General features: G+C 40.4%; 1 protein-coding gene across 2 annotated transcripts in view; it reads left to right on the forward strand.

Annotated features, from left to right (window-relative positions):
• LOC119741066 (usherin-like) overlaps window positions 1-13,565 on the forward strand; it is a 99,435-nt gene extending 85,870 nt beyond the window's left edge. Inside the window, exons 58-65 of one of the 2 annotated variants that reach the window (XM_038216716.1) lie at window positions 486-605; window positions 1,872-2,107; window positions 3,780-3,997; window positions 4,757-4,942; window positions 6,009-6,083; window positions 7,768-8,003; window positions 9,867-10,094; window positions 12,104-13,565. In XM_038216716.1, coding sequence (XP_038072644.1) covers window positions 486-605; window positions 1,872-2,107; window positions 3,780-3,997; window positions 4,757-4,942; window positions 6,009-6,083; window positions 7,768-8,003; window positions 9,867-10,094; window positions 12,104-12,190 — 1,386 coding nt within the window. In that variant the 3' untranslated portion in view covers window positions 12,191-13,565. The remainder of the gene's footprint in view (window positions 1-485; window positions 606-1,871; window positions 2,108-3,779; window positions 3,998-4,756; window positions 4,943-6,008; window positions 6,084-7,767; window positions 8,004-9,866; window positions 10,095-12,103) is intronic. The other variant, XM_038216715.1, reaches the window with a different exon arrangement.
• Window positions 13,566-16,558: the final 2,993 nt, after the last annotated feature.

Genomic DNA, 16,558 nt, shown 5'->3' on the forward strand with positions numbered 1-16,558 from the left:
TTGGGCCACAAAACACATTTTAAACGAAATGATATTAAATGGAAAGGGCTTTTAAAAGTAGGATATATACGTCTACACAACCATCCTTTAAAAAGTGGGCATATTTTGTGTTATTCTTGCGAGAACATGCAAGAACGAATTTTCGGGGTCACAATTTTGTCCCGAAAAATCAAGCTGTTCATTGCTAGTTGTGATTCCAGCTGCACAGTGGTCACCTTCTGCGGACGTGTAAAAAACAACATTTGTGTATTAGTGCTGTGTGTAATTTATGTGACACACACAGGGTGTATCGTACATTGAATGAAAACTACAGGAAAAACGCATACGTACTCCGTCATTTCCACTGTCCCAGGGTTTTTTCCGTCCTTCTCGGGAACGGAACTAGACGTTTTAAAGAGTATTAGTAAACAATCCAAAACATGAAATTTCAGGGATTTCAGGTCGTAATGCCCCTTTAAATAATGTTTGATGCCTTCTATTTGTAGGGCTTACAACCACCCCAGTTACAGGATGTTGGACCTACCACCCTGACAGTCAACATCCTTGTCCCCAGCCAACCCAACGGTGATATCTCAAGTTACACAATCATCAGGAATGGAACAGAGGTATGGAACCGAGACTGAGGTTATTCTGTGTTTTGATTTTTTGGGGGGTTTCAGAAAGAAGTTGAGACTGTAGCGATTCACATTATAGTGTTTCACTAAAAGATTACTGCAGTAAAGTCTGTCACGAGCATATGACTCATCAGGCCGGCGTTTATCTCTGGTTTCCTAGGCATGAAACGACCGAGGATTTTCCTTTTCCCCCTGGATTGGATGCCAGTCCATCGCAGGTTGCTCCCCAGCTAATGCCAGTGTCATATGAAAATCCGACTCCTATGAAAATCCGACTCTTTTTCCCTATTATTGGTTACTCCCTCGCATGTGACAGGTCACTCTCTCACTATGATCCTAAAATGGCATATTATCGTACTTAGGCATGCGCGATACTACCAATGAGTCCATAATTCATGGAGTCAGATATTCACGCTACACCAGTACCCATTTTATACTCCTGGGTGGAGAGAGGCTAGTGGGGGTGAAGAGGCTTGCCCAAGGACACAACATTTGACCAGCGGCTGGATTCGAACCCCTGACCCTCTGATCAGGAGTCACGAACCCTAACCACTAGGCCACACTCCCCCTTATAAAAGGTTACTACAGAGATGCCATGTTTTTGCAGCAAGTCATGGGGAAAAGTGTAAACAGCCATTTGTAGATGAAACCAAATGGTTTTCAAGCTTGCACTTGCGGACTCAAACTCAGCACTTTTTGCTTTTTTTTTTGAGGCACAGGATCCAGATAGTATTTTTTTCTCTGAATGATGATTAAACATTTTAACTGTAAGTAATGCTTTTTCTGTAGTACCACACAAACCATAAAGGACGCATGATTATTAAACGGTAGGGCATTTTATAAACAGAGATTTTGAGATAAACACGTCATTGCACACCCTATTGCGAATCACTTCTGTTTTCAAAGTTGGCCTTCAAAAATTAACTTTATGGTCAGTCATCAGAAAGCTAAAGTAAATATTTTATTTATGATGTAGTGTCTTGAGCCACCAATATTATTGGATAGGGGCACAGTATTAATATAAGTTATCCCGCGAGCGTGAGTGGAACACGGAACAACAAGGCCGAGGCCTAATGCACGTGCGTGTTGTACGGATTGGCACGCGCATCTTAGAAAAGCGCAATACGCGGAGTGCGGTATGGACCGAGGCCGTGCTATGATTATATGTAGCACGGCTTGTTGCCATGGATCGACCAATCAGGATCGAGGATTCAAGTTTACTTGAAGATAATATGCAATATGATCTGTCTCCTTTAGCTGATAATCACCACACTGACCAGCTACACCGACGGCCAGCTTCAGCCTTACACCGTCTACGCCTACTCAGTCCGTGCTTGCACAGCAGGGGGATGCATAACCAGTGAGCAGGCCACAGTCAGGACCAGCCAGGCGCTGCCTAGCGGTATAGCTCCACCGGCAGTCACTGAAGTGGGAACAACCTGGATCCACGTAGCCTGGGATCCACCCGCCGAGACCAACGGAATTATCATCAGGTTAGCATCAGACTAGTAATGGGCATAATTTCGCTTCTTATTTTAGAGGCATATAGGATCATTTGCATATATCCCAAAAGTAACCTTCCAAAATATTAACAAAAAGCTAACTTGGATTAAAGATCATACTGGCACTAAACACCCCGTGAAATTATTCTGTCTGGCTTGCTGTCATTTAGAAGAAATCAAGAAATGAAGCTGAATGTCAACAATCAGTCAATTGACTGATTTTGGGAAATAAACAGTGCTATGGACGAAATATAGTTTCGTGATCAAAAGATCCACAGAGCTGAAACTTTGAAAAGTTCGCTTTTGAAAATTTTTCTTTGGATTTTGAGTGGTGTTATTATTGGAAATGAGCAAAATGTATGAAAAGCAAATTATCCTTAATGCCTTTAAATACAATTAGTTTGAAAAAAAGAAATGAGGACACTCAATACAAAAGTTGCATGCATGCAGGGATACAGAGAAACATTAATGCACTGGAAAGAATTCACTTGTGTGTTCCTTCATGTAATAATCCGAAATCTTGTTAAAATAAATGTACACAACTTTTTTTTGTAATCAGATAGGGTATTATGTTTTACAATGGCTTAGATTTGTTAATGTGGCATGCCATACTTTCACTTAGTTTACTACAAAATAATTTCCAAACAAGAGTAGTCTGGTTCCCAGACCAAAAGATTCTGACTATTCCCGATGAATTTTAGGTCCGGTAGCCTCCAGTAATACATTGTATTACAATACGTCACGTGACTAAAACGGGAGGAATTCCTCCTTTTTCTGAAAATTTCCGAAGTTTGCCAAATTTGTTTTGTCGACAATCGGATAGCGCCTGAGTATTTCCGAATATAATATAGGTTTAATTAACTGCTAATTGCTTATTATTTTTTTTTTCAAAGAGTTGATAATTAAAATTCATTGCTTTCATTTAGAAAACTTGAAATTCAACGACGATTTTGTGCATCAAATATACTTGGATCATATGGGCGAACTTTTTGCTGCGTCATGTACAATTTTGAATTTGACGACCGTTACTGAGATTTTCCAAAACTCGGTCTTCATTCGGCTCCGCCTGCTAACAGTGCTATTTGGGAGCCTAATTTTGAAGATTCCAGATCAACATTAGTCAATGTTATCTTACAGAAACATCAAACTGTATTATCATAACTGTATGATATTACGAAGCAAGTGATTTACTTAAAAATTTGATCAGATCGAACATTAAAAGCTAAAAGTGATAAAGCGAAATCGGAAACGAAGCCGAGCTTTGAAAAAGGGCCATGAATGTCGTCATGTTTATTTTTAGCCACGGAGGCTGCCTGACCTAAGATTCATCAGGAATAGTCAGAATCTTTTGGTCTGGGAACCAGACTACAAACAAGTGTTGTCCTGCCCTTAACCATTCGGTACTTATATGGAAACACTAACCCTTTTAAATTAGGGTTTTGGGAGGATTTTGCAGGATTGAAGGGTGTGGAGCCAAGCCCTTAATACTTTACACTAGATCATGATGCCACTTTGAAAGTTTGAGCACAGGGAATGTGCCATTAGTTTTTCCAGCTCAGTGGTGGCAAGTTTATGTAACAGTCTACATATGGATTCATAATTTAATTGAATATCATAATACAGAATATTACAAAATTTGTAAAAAAGTTTTTTTGACATACAGGTATGAGCTTCACATGAGAGCGTCCTGCCCACCCACCAGCCAGCCCTTCAGCCAGCCCTGCACAGAGGCCGGCTATCAGAGGATAGACAAGGCCCTAGCGCTAGCCCACAATGCCACAGGGCTGCGGCCTTACACCAACTACCAGTTCATAGTGATGGCTTATAACAATGAGGGTGCGGTCCAGTCACCGGATAGCATACAGGCGACACTGGGAGCAGGTATGTGGCAGGCAAGATAGATGAAACGAGAGTTCCTGTGGTTTGTTTTTGTTTTGACAGAAGTTGTGACAGCGCTGTGTCTCACCAGGTTGAGCAACCATCTTACAGACAATACACAGTTCTACTTGGGGAGGGTTGGGTAAAATACAGGGTGTTTTAAAATCAGTTCGCCCTGGAGGACGTGTATACACGCAAAGGTTTTGCGGTATTCGGAACGTATGACGGATGAACACACAGGGAGCGAGGCCGGAAATATCTGTCAGCGACTTGATCGCAGCGAGCGAGGCTGGGAATATGAGTGTGCTGTCCGAGGGTGATGGCTTCAACCTGCCTGGCTTGAGGTCAAGTGAAAAGTAATCCCATGCCTCGTTCTGTTCTTGTCAAAATATTCCCAGCGTGAACTGGTTAAAAGAAAATGTAGCATTAAGTCCATAAATATTTAAAATACTAGCACTCTCTTTTTGTAAAATTTATCTATAGAGTCTGAAGGTGTAGTAAATACTCTACACAATGGTCTTTATCCCATCTCAATTCGACACCCCAGTCCAGAGATACAGCTAATTGAATAAAAGGACCTGAATCCCAAGTTGGGCCATTTGGTATCTAATGAAAGGCATTCACATACCAAGAAGGTGAAGAAAGTTGCCCAAACATATTTTGACAGTCTTTGTCTTTGTTTTGTCTAATATGAGTTTGGCAGTTCTACGAATTGTCAGTGCCTTTGTTTGATTGTCATTTTTTTTTTTTTTTTGGATACAGTTCCAGAATACGTTCCTGAAACCAAGCCAGCCATCTTGACCAACGCCACCAGCAGGCTGATCAGCGTCAGCTGGGCAGGTAGCTTCCGACTCAACGGCATGCTGACGGAGTACCAGCTGACGGAGAATGGAGATGTGGTCTATAGCGGCATTGCCACCGGTGTCAGGCGGCCCCTGAAGGCACAGCGTACGTACATGGCCATGGTTTACACTTGGCAGATTGATAAGCAAACAAGCTTCTCAGACCAGGGCCCAATTTTATGGTGCTGCTAACCACAGAATTCCACGCTTACGATCACCATTCTTTGCTAACAGCGCTAACAGAACAATTATGCGCTAACCCTGTAAGCACATAATCCTTAGTTGTGGGATGTATGCATGCGCAGAAGCAAAAATTCCTCACCTACCCATGAAATATGCTAACCGTAAGCAAGAATGTTCTGCTACACTAAGCAGAGGTTTTTCACTAACGGTAAGCAGAACCATGAAATGAAGCCCAGACTCCATGGCACCATTTTGTGATACTTTTGGAACACACCAAGTGGCTTATTGTTCAAAGGTTTGCATAAGTATGATATCATTTTATTAAAGCTCTGGTGTGATTAAAGATATAGTCCATCATTTGTAATTTGTGCATTTTGTTCGTTTGAAGCAACATAAGTGTTCAAAATCTAATGAAGGATACTGAACAACTAACCTGATGAAGTTTCAGCTCAGCTTCAGCTGTATATTCCGAGAAAAACAGCATTCCAGGATCTCAATTTCAAATCAAAAGTTGCTGAATCATGTTTTGAATTGTTTTGAATTGCAGCTATACGCGATGTCGCGCACTGATCCGACGAATTATAACAACCGTGTGCGCCTGTGCGTCGTGCCAATGCTTGCGCGCGCTGCACCGAATAACAAAACAAACTACTAATTTAAATTTTCCTACGGTGCGTCTTAAGACGCACCGTTGGAAAGGCCTTCTTTCGTTGATTACTTCAAAATGACAGCTTGCCAGAAAGATTCATTTCACAGGGAGTTTAGTCCACTTACTATCTTTCAACCAAGTATGTTTTTCAACAATAATACGCCAGTTACTTTTTTCGGATGGCTGCAAATGATGGACTATAGCTTTAATGTGTGTTTTAGACTTCTTAGCTGATTGGTTGTCTTCTATTAATTTGCTAGACTCACCCTTGATATATTGGCACACTGGCATTGATAAATCATTGAAGTGATGTTTGATTTGTTTGGATCTGTTTCTGCAGAGTACGAGTGGACAGTGATGTGTAAGACCACCGTTGGATCAGTGTCCTATCCAACCATCATATATCAACCACCAGGTAGGGGTGAACTTCGTTTTGAGTGGATGCTAGGTATTCCCCTTGGGTACCATGTTGCCCTCCAGTGAAAAACTAATACCTCTTGTTCACATTATACAGTAAATCTTTGTTAAAGGGAATATACATCATTTGCTTTTGCTGAAATTTTCAGAAATGGATGGAATTGGGGGGTTGGAAATATATAGCAAATATAGTTACACTGACTTTTTTGAGGTTTTGGGTTCGAAAATGCTTTAAAAACCAAGAAAAACAATCATTTTCCTGTAGTCTGGTTCCCTGACTCCATATAAGAAGAAACAGAGCAGTTTACATACATTGGGGAATTGTAAGGTCAGGGAACCAGTCTAGCTGGCTCGTACCCGTTCATAGGTGTGTAATCGATTGCAAACAAGTGCGATGGTCAATTGGGGCCAGTATTTGAAAAAAGCCAGTTTTTTCCAACGCTGATCGGCCGATCAGCGTTGGAAATTGATACAAAAATACCACTTTTTTTGAAAATGACAGTATACCAGGTGCCATGATTTTACAGGATGCTTTACACTGTCATTCACTAACAGTCCAGCGAGGTATTTCAAAATGATTTGGTAGTTTTATTTTTTGATGTTTGCAAATGTTGTATTTTCCCTTTAAGTCACAATCTTAAGGGAATGGATTAAAAAAATGTGAACTATCTGAAGTTTCCCGATTTTTCTACAGTCATGTCATCTGCACGTACATGTATGTACATGAATGGCTTCTACCGACAAACTGCCAGAAACAATGTCTAGGGAATCTTGCAGCTGTTGTGTAATGCGCGCGCACCTGTTTGGCCTAATAGTTGTAGCGCACATTCAAAACTTTTCATAGTACATGTAGTTCCGAACCAAACTCTTAAATTTCTTCTAGTAGCATACAAAATGCAGCAAGACTTTTGTGCAAACTTCATGGCAGCTCTTTTGTGGTAGGCTCCCTATGTAGAACACATGGGGCTGAGAATGGACCGTAATTGCCTGCAGAGGTAGCGCATGCGCACTTGTTTTCAGGGGGAGTCTGTGTGACTATGTGAGACTAGCTAGTGAAATAAGCTGGTTATCATTAGTCAAATATTTCACATCAGAAACCTGGGACAGGCAGGTGTTATCATGATGTTTTGACGGTAGTTTGATTAGGCCCCCCCCCCAAAAAAGTCTCCGGTTTCTGGTATGCGCGCGCGTCGCCGAAACCATGCGCGTCGGCAGAATGAAAAAGTTTTTTTTTCAATGAAAGATGATGTCTCAAAACCGCCAAACTCACTGGTTTGACTGGAATCCTGCTGCTGCACAATTTTAACGTGTTTTTAGATGGGGTTATGATCGAGAATAAGCTTTATGTGGCCTCTCTGGTCTCCCATAATATTTGCACTAAGTTTAGTCGGGCACCATTTGCAGTCATCAGCCGACATTTGAAGCAAAAAAATCAGGTAAAAAACCCCCCCAAAAAAAGCCGCGTCGCCGCACCACTTTTTGGGCAAGCTCCATACCAGAAACCGGAGACTTTTTTTTTTGGCCTTAGAGATCACTGGCATTTTTCTGTAACTCAGCAGCCAAAGTTACATCACAAATCTTCCCCAAGTTGACCAGCGGTCCTTCGCTTGTCTATAACTTTAACAGAAGTTAGTAAACAAACTTAAACTCTTTGAGTCTTTCTCCTTTTTTCTTCACATCAGATTCTCCCAATGCGACGCGAGAGCCCCAAGTGGTATGGTACAACACGGTTTGGTTCATTGCCATCATGGTCCTGGTGGGCGTGGTCATTCTATTCATCCTGATTGCCGTGGTCTTGAGTCGCCTGGGTACGCGCAAGCCCTACGAGAGGGAGCGACGACCGTTACCCCCACGGCAGCAACGCGGCAACTTCACCTTCAACACCTGCGGGAAGTACTCAGAGACGGAGAGCATTCTGGTGAGTTCTGGAGTGCAATTTGGGGGTAACCTAAGGTCATCTGTAATTTGACAAACTTTAGCAAAATGTCAGACTACTTTGGGCAATTACTATTTATAGCCTGATCCAAAGGCACTGTAACATCACTGGATCTCTGGTTGACAAAGTAGGCAGGGAACCAATAAGGGAATAAATGTGTGCTCCGGAGGTTTTTATCACTCTGTTTAAGACTGCTTAGAGTCTGGGTGCTGATAATTACCCGAGCCGGAGGTAAGGGTAATTATCAGCACCCAGACTCTAAGTGGTCTTAAACAGAGTGATAAATACCGACCGAGCACATATTTATTCCCATTCATAAATACCTTTTCGGTAAAAAAAAATTAAATAATTCGTTCAAAAAATTCCGATTTTGTTCAACAAGTTCACTTCATGCTTTTTGAAACATCCCTCTCGCAAAATAATGGAGTGTTCAGCTGGCGAGTAAGATGTAAACAACCCTTTTATGGAGATTGACGCGCGCGTAGCATATTCTGCGTGATGTTGCGCAGAATGCACCTGGGGCGTTGCGTTTTAAATTTAGAACTATAAACTTCTGACTCACTGGTAGTGTTGCGCATGCCTACGTGAGGATTGTGAACGTTCAAACAATAAAACGGTGAGAGGCACTGGATTTTTAGGAGTCCACATTTTATGTGACACTGGAAAAGTGTTTAAGACCAGCTAGCCATGTCTTTATCATCCGTTTAAGACCGGCCACGTGACGGGCTCTCGACCAATAGGAATAGCTAAACTGTCTGAGGTATTTATGAATGACATTTAAATATTGTACCAAGTTGTAATTGCCTTCAAGAGTAGGGAGAAATGCAAGCAATCATTCACTGACATTGTGCATTTTGTCAACATGGTTTAACAAGCAGGCATGCAACTTTTCCTCGGATCAGCTGATTTCCTTCTTTTTTTTTACTTCCCATGTGTGCCATTGAAAATAGAAAAACACTGTACAAAGTCTGGGAAAGATTTGAATTTCCTCTTTTTTTGTGACTTCCCAGTTGCATGCCTGAACAAGGATCCTGTGAGTAGACTGTAATTGGGCATGCATGTTGTTAAGAGGTGGACTCATGATTTGAAACCTTTTTCATGCTTTATCTTGCACTTTGAAATAAGGTTACGCTTTATACGTATTGGATTTCAAGTTAAGAACTTCCCGGATGCATTGGAAAATTGGCCACTGAGAGAGTTGCATATAATAGGCCCATAAATAATTACGAAGTCCTATCCTATCCTAGCAAGTCCATACATAGACAAAATCAAACAAAGTCCAGCCATTGCTGGACACATTGTTGTGCCTTGATGTCATTCTGTGCAAGGTTCACACACAGCAAGGTCTTGTTTTCCTGCAGAAAGCCTGTAAACATTGAAAAAAAGGCCTGTTTCTCTTACCCTGACAAGTACTTCCCTTTCTAGGCATAATACGGATATATGATAGAATAAGTCAAAACAAGGCAGCGACGAGAACACTTCTACCGTGACCCTAATTACGAAGTGATCTCCAGTCAGATTTGAAGTCAAGTCCTCCGAAGTCCATCGCTAGTCCCTAAGTTTCAGGAAAAGTCACTAGCAATTCAAGTGACCAGTGACAAGGGCATTGTTATTGCACACCCAAAGCTCTTGAACCAGACTTGTGATAGACTTGTCGACCATCACTAGTCACTTAGTGTCAGGAAAAGTCACTAGCAATTCAAGTGACCTATGACAAAGGCATTGCCTTTGCTCACCCAAAGCTCTTGAACCAGACTTGTGATTTGACTTGTGATTGATTTGTGATAGACGTATCCACCACTCTGTCTCCAGTGGCTAATGGTTGTCTGCTATATCTCTCCCCAGGACCCCATCCCTCAGGCTGTCAGTCGGTCAGCCAGCATGCACAGCCTTCGCAACGCTTACATCAACCCTACCTTCCTGGATCCTAGCCAAGGGGGCCTGCCCCAGCCTCCGCTCAGCTACAGCCGGGGCACCACGCCGGAGAAGATGAAGCAGCAGTTTGACGACTCGGGCTGGGACAGTCGCGTGCTGCTCCCCAAACAGGACAGTGGCATGGTTAGTATGGCCGATGTAAGTACACTCGTTCACAGGTTTGCTTCTTCTTGGCAGTGGACATCATGAGCTGCTTCTCTGTTCCTGCGGTAGCTTGTAGCTTCAGCCGATACTCTGGTTTGTAGTGAAGATGACTGTATCTTTAGTCAGTTTGTATCTCCTCTGTGCTTCAGTGTATATTTACTAATCAATTTCTTTAGTATGCAACTTTTAGGACTTCTAAATCAGCTGCTCTAGGCACCCTAGTCTCACCGTATCTCACTTGTATAGAGAGTCAGAGAGCGATTTGTGCGTCAGTGTTCTTACGACTCACCAACATTTAAATATTGCAAGCACTCAAATGGGTACACAAATACTGAAATTTGTATCCTTGTGGAGACATTTCTTTGTTCTCGTGTAGTAAAGTTTTCGAGTTTGAAAGTGAAGTTTGAAAATGCTCTTATTTTAACCAGAATTAATTTCCTGGGCTGAAATTCGGATTTAATTTCCCTTTTCTAAAACTCTTCCATTTGCGACAGATCAACCCACCTTGGAAATTCCTAGTTTTTGATTAAAATCCATATACCTATTTCGTGAAATCCTTGTGGAGACGTATACAATCTTTTGTTCCCTATTGTGTGCACGTCTCCAGAGGGCACGGTGTATCAGATCTGCATTCCAAGTGTACTGGAGAACTAGACAGATTGGGTTACAGGGGTGGTAGAATGGCCCTACCTACTGCACACATGGGAAACCACATGTGTGCCTCTCAAATGCCATACTGCATGTCGTATGCATCGTATGCACCTGCAAACATGTAAGACTTTTAGGGCTGGCTTAATGGTTAATCTATTGTCATGGAGCATAGCAATACAAAAGAGATTTTAGGTTTTAGAGCTTTGCCTGTCGTCATATTCTGTCTCCATTCTGTTGGCATCCTGTCTGTGCATGCTGTCCTTTAGTTTTGTGTCTGCCTTCCATGTCTTGTGCTTGGGTATTAATGTTCTATTGCTCTCCTCTTGCTAATTTCTTCCACTGTGGAATTAGTAATGAGTGTGTGATCTTAACGGCTTCACTATCCTATCTTCGGCACTCTTTATGTTGAAAAGTAGATATAAAGCTATGTGTGAAGCAGTATTTCCTTCACCTGTTCCTCCAGTAGCCAGATTGAGTCTAACAACATTGTATTACGTGTACATATTTTTAGGCTCTGGCAGGAGCTTCTACATGTCACTTGTGGTCGATCGGTCGGTCGGTCTGTCCGTCTCTCTGTCTGTCTGTCTGTCCCCGAAAAATAGACCAAAAAGAATTTACTAAATTGATCAAATGCCATGCCGTGGTCCTAAAATGCACTCTTGACAATGGTTTTTGGAACACTAGTTTTGTTTCGATCGATGCGCATGCATTTATTTTGCACGTCTGTCCCCGAAAAAAGACCAAAATAAGTCCCATAAGTTTCCCCACAAAATATAACTGCTAAATTGAAATAAAAAAAAAAAAGCGTACAAAATGAATTTAATACTTAACAAAAATTGTTTGTCACAATTCAGAAAGAAGTTTATAAAAAGCTTGTAAATGGAGGCAAACTATGTGCAGTAATGTTACAGTCACGTGGTATATAGCGCAGCGTGATTTTCGCATGAGACGGCCCGGGCTTGTACGCAAAATCTCCAGTCAACGCTACCGTCCGTTGCACGGTGAAATCATTTGTGCCGGCATGGATGGTACCCCCGTTGCACACGGTCATTTCTTGGCACTGGTGCGGAAAGGAGCACGGCGTCGCATTTTTGGGAGTCACATTTTTTAAGCTCTGGCAGGGATCATTTTGATAGATTTCGTGCAAGACTTTCATGCAAGATCACTCAAGTTCACTCACACTTCTTTATTCCCTAAAGAATCAGTATGTCCACAGAGTGCTTGTGTTATTAGGGGTGGTACAGTGATAAGCAGGGTGGTTTCGGATGGTACAGACTACAGGGACTACAATGTAATAGGTTAAACTAATGTTGAATTATCTTTCTTTTTTTGACCTTCTCTCTTTCTTGTAGGGTTTTGATGAGGATACAATGACGCACATCAGCCAGCCGTACAGCTACACCAAGGAACAGACCATGTTCACCGACACTCACCTATGAGTGGCTTGGCAAGGATGCCTCTCAAGTCTTGAAAACTGCAACACCAAGAACTCAAACATGTGACTTAATGATGAAAGTCGGTCATCTTTTTAAAACAAACACTTCGGTAGCATACTAGACAGGTGATATTGCTGGCGTGGACGTTTTACTTAAACTTTATATGCATATCACAGTAATTGAAAAATTATGCATTATTTCAGTGTCAAATTGAGATTTTATCATAGAGCTTTATTAAATTACAAGAGCGCTAACTCGATGTACAAAGAGATGCCTGATGGGCGCATCCATGTTTGTACACAAACCTATAGAGAACTCGAAATTTTGTACGGCTTTTGTACGTCTATTTGCATATCTGCGTTTGTATTCCATACCAGTGCGTCATTGAAGCCAATACGCACAAAACCAAAACACATGATCAGCAAATGAGCGTGTCATTTTGCTCTACGCAAACAGCGCAACGCACGCGTATTCGCTGCAGATGCTTTTTGCCTTGACGTATTTTGAACTGTCATGACGCGCTTAAGTTGTTTGCGTATGTTCTACTCGTGCGTTGCATGTAGAGTACACTTTTAAAATTCAATCCATCTAATTTCATTGTGTTCTACAAACACGCACATGAATTCAAACTGTCTGCGCCCAGAGCGGCTTCAAAACGTCAACGCGCGTATAGAATGAGGAGTTAGCGCTCTAGTAATTTAATATAGCTCTATGGATTTTATGCATTTTGGAAATGAAAGTGCAGTCATGTGCCTGAACTATGTATATAGTGAATATCGTCTGTGGCCTTATTCCAGATTTTCTTAGCCATATTCGAAGCCTTCTTCAAACTATTTTTTTTTGCAGAGATTGATGTTTTGTCATTTCTTTATAAATTTTGTTGTGTTTTGAGCGGAAATTTTTTCTCTGCTCTGAATTTGTATTGAGTAACTTTAAGCATTGTGTGTATGTTTTATTTCTTAACGTAATTATCAATATCTCAAGTACTTCGGATTTTTGTGTGCAGGTCTTTCAAAATATATACTGTATTTTGCCATTATAAAAAAAAAGTTGTTTTTAAACTTTTGAAGAGTGATTTTTGAAACTTTTGTAAAAATGCATGTAAAATATGGCCGTTTGTACTAATTAATGATGTTTTGATCATGCCTTAAATAATTTGTAATTGGAAGCTGAGGTATTATGTGTGTGTACTTATCTTAGGGTTCAGGATTAAATGAAAGGAGTAAAATCATGTTTTCTAATGCAGATATTTTGCTAATTGTATTCATCAATAAATGAATTTAGAGGTACTGTAAGTCTTTTTTAAAAACTGTTACCACCATGACATAGATTATGAATGAGATTGAAATAATAATAAATAAATAAGTTGTAATGCTTAGGCCAAAAAAAAAAAGTCTCCGGTTTCTGGTATGCGCACGCGTCACCGTAGCCATGCGCGTCGGCAAAATGAAAAAGTTTTTTTTTTCAATGAAAGATGATGTCTCAAAAGTCTCAAAACCGCCAAACTCACTGGTTTGACTGGAATCCTGCTGCTGCACAATTTTAACGTGTTTTTAGATTGGGTTATGGTCGAGAATAAGCTTGATGTGGCCTCTCTGGACTCCCATATACATGTATTTGCACTAAGTTTAAGCGGGCACCATTTGCAGTCATCAGCCGACATTTGAAGCAAAAAAATCAGGTAAAAAAAAAAAAAAGCTGCGTCACCACACCACTTTTTGGGCAAGCTCCATACAAGAAACCAGAGACTTTTTTTTTTGGGCCTTATATACATGTACAGTAGTGCTTTCCATCGTATCAACGATCTCAAAGCACTTTTACAATTATCTGGCCATGAGACCACCCAGCAGCCGATATTGGCACGCATGCTGTCTTCTATACCCCCACAGGTACCCATTCATACTCCTGGGTGGAGAGAGGCAATTGTAGCTAAGTGTCTTGCCCAAGGGCACGAACACCATGTTCCTGGCAGGGTTCGAACCCACGCACCATCGTACATGAGTCAAACACCTTAACCACTGGACCATGGCATTCTACAAGAGATTTTTTTTATTGTAATAAAATATTGCAATAAACATTCCAAATGCAATAAAACTGTGACCCTCCTAGCTCTTCAAAATCCAGTCGAGGGTTTTGAATAACATCACATTCATGTTTCAAGATATGCACATGCGATGAACGCGGGAGCAGGATGCTGATAGTTGGCGTCATTTTTTTGTAAACATATCTCAAGAACCTAGTCATTGCGTGATGTGGTATATGTTATAACAAATGCCTAGTGTACTTGTAATTCATACATTAATTTTAATAGTTTTTTTCTATTGAAAGCATTTGTAATCTGTAGTAGTTTGTTCATTGAATTACCCAGAGGCTGATGTAAATAGTCCTATCATTTTTATTCCTAGACTTCTAAGCAAATCCGATGCCCACTGTATTCATTAGAATCCTTGAAAAGAAGGCCTGTGGTTCACGAGATCCAACATATGACCTTGTGTTTTTAAACAAACTAATCACCTTGATTAAAAAGCTTGCAACACCTTGAGAATTTTTAGGAATTTTGTCTTGCCATAAACAATTCAAGTATCCCAAGAACCCTTACATTTTGTCAACATTCCATCAAAGATATTATAAGACAACCTTGCAATAGCTGAAGTTATCACCGAGATATTTATTTCTATAGAACATTATCCCAATCTCCGTCCTTTATTTTACTTGTAACTGCTCAAAAAGACTTGAAAAAAATCCATGAATTTAAATGAAACGTAAACAAACATTTAAAACAATTAAAGCGATCCGAACTGTTTTATTTTGTTCTTTGAAAGAACTAACTTTAATTGTACATTTTTTCTTGTATTCTTACGCAACTGGTTTACTTTTTTTGTTACTCTGTGGTAAAAATCTAAATAAGAGAATCAGCAATAAAGAATTATGTGGAACAAAAACAAACCCATTGTGTCATTAAAATATAATTGGTGTAATTTTTCATGTGTGTATACCATGGTGCCCTGTGACGTCATACCGACAGGCACATACCTGGCAACAGACACATTTAAAGATATAGTCCATCATTTGTAATTTGTGCATTTTGTTCGTTTGAAGCAACAAAAGTGTTCAAAATCTAATGAAGGATACTGAACAACTAACCTAATGAAGTTTCAGCTCAGCTTCAGCTGTATATTCCGAGAAAAACAGCATTCTAGGATCTCAATTTCAAATCAAAAGTTGCTGAATCATGTTTTGAATTGCAGCTATACGTGATGTCGCGCACTGATCGACAAGTTATAGCAACCGCGCGTGTGTGCGTCGTGCCAATGCTTGCGCGCGCTGCGCCGAATAAAAAAACAAACTACTAATTTAAATTTTCCTATGGTGCGTCTTAAGACGCACCGTTGGAAAGGCCTTCTTTTGTTGATTACTTCAAAATGATAGCTTGCCAGAAAGATTAATTTCACAGGGAGTTTAGTCCACTTACTATCTTTCAACCAAGTATGTTTTTCAACAATAATAAGCAAGTTACTTTTTCGGATGGCTGCAAATGATGGACTATAGCTTTAAGCATCTATTTCATGTTATTTGGCCCACACCAAACAAGTATATATGAACAAAAATATAATACTTCATATTTCAAAGGGAATACATGCAGTACAGCAGGGAACTGTTCGGGTTACAACAAACAGTATTGCAAAGCATTTTACTATCTTTCCTTATACCCCCAAGTCCTCATTTTGACCTTCATCGACAAAATTATGGTGCTGTCGGCAAAATAGAAAATGAAGAATGGAAAAAGAAGAATGAAATGTTAAAATACTTTTAATTACTACACCGTCAAAAATGTTTCCTGAAGTTGTACAAACCAGATTCAAGTTCTTCTGCATTTTATTTTTATTAATGAGAAATGCAATCATTTTCTTTAGTAGAATCCATTGCTCATAACACGAATAGAATGCTTGAATGATCTTCAGTTTTTTGGATGGTATAATAATTATTCAAATGGAAGAATCCGCCATCTTGGGTAAAGAAAGGAAAAAATAATACAAAAATATAAAAAAATAACCAGTATCAAACACAAATGCATTGGCCTTCTGTTTCTAGTTTCCTAAAGCAAGTCCAATGTAAATATCGATAAAACTGCCGTTTTATTGGCCAGCTACATACTGTGAATACACACTACAAATGCACACATCTTTGTTAACACCGGCAATCGTGGACTCCCTATTGTCCCTAAGGCTAAAAAAAAAAAAGTCTCCAGTTTCTGGTATGCGCGCGCGTCGCCGTAGCCATGGGCGTCGGCAAAATGAAAAAGGTTTTTTTTCAATGAAAGATGAGGTCTCAAAACCGCCAAACTTACTGGTTTGACTGGAATCCTGCTGC

Source organism: Patiria miniata, unplaced genomic scaffold (genome assembly GCF_015706575.1).
Source record: "Patiria miniata isolate m_02_andy unplaced genomic scaffold, ASM1570657v1 HiC_scaffold_5, whole genome shotgun sequence".
Taxonomy (NCBI): Eukaryota; Metazoa; Echinodermata; class Asteroidea; order Valvatida; family Asterinidae; genus Patiria; species Patiria miniata.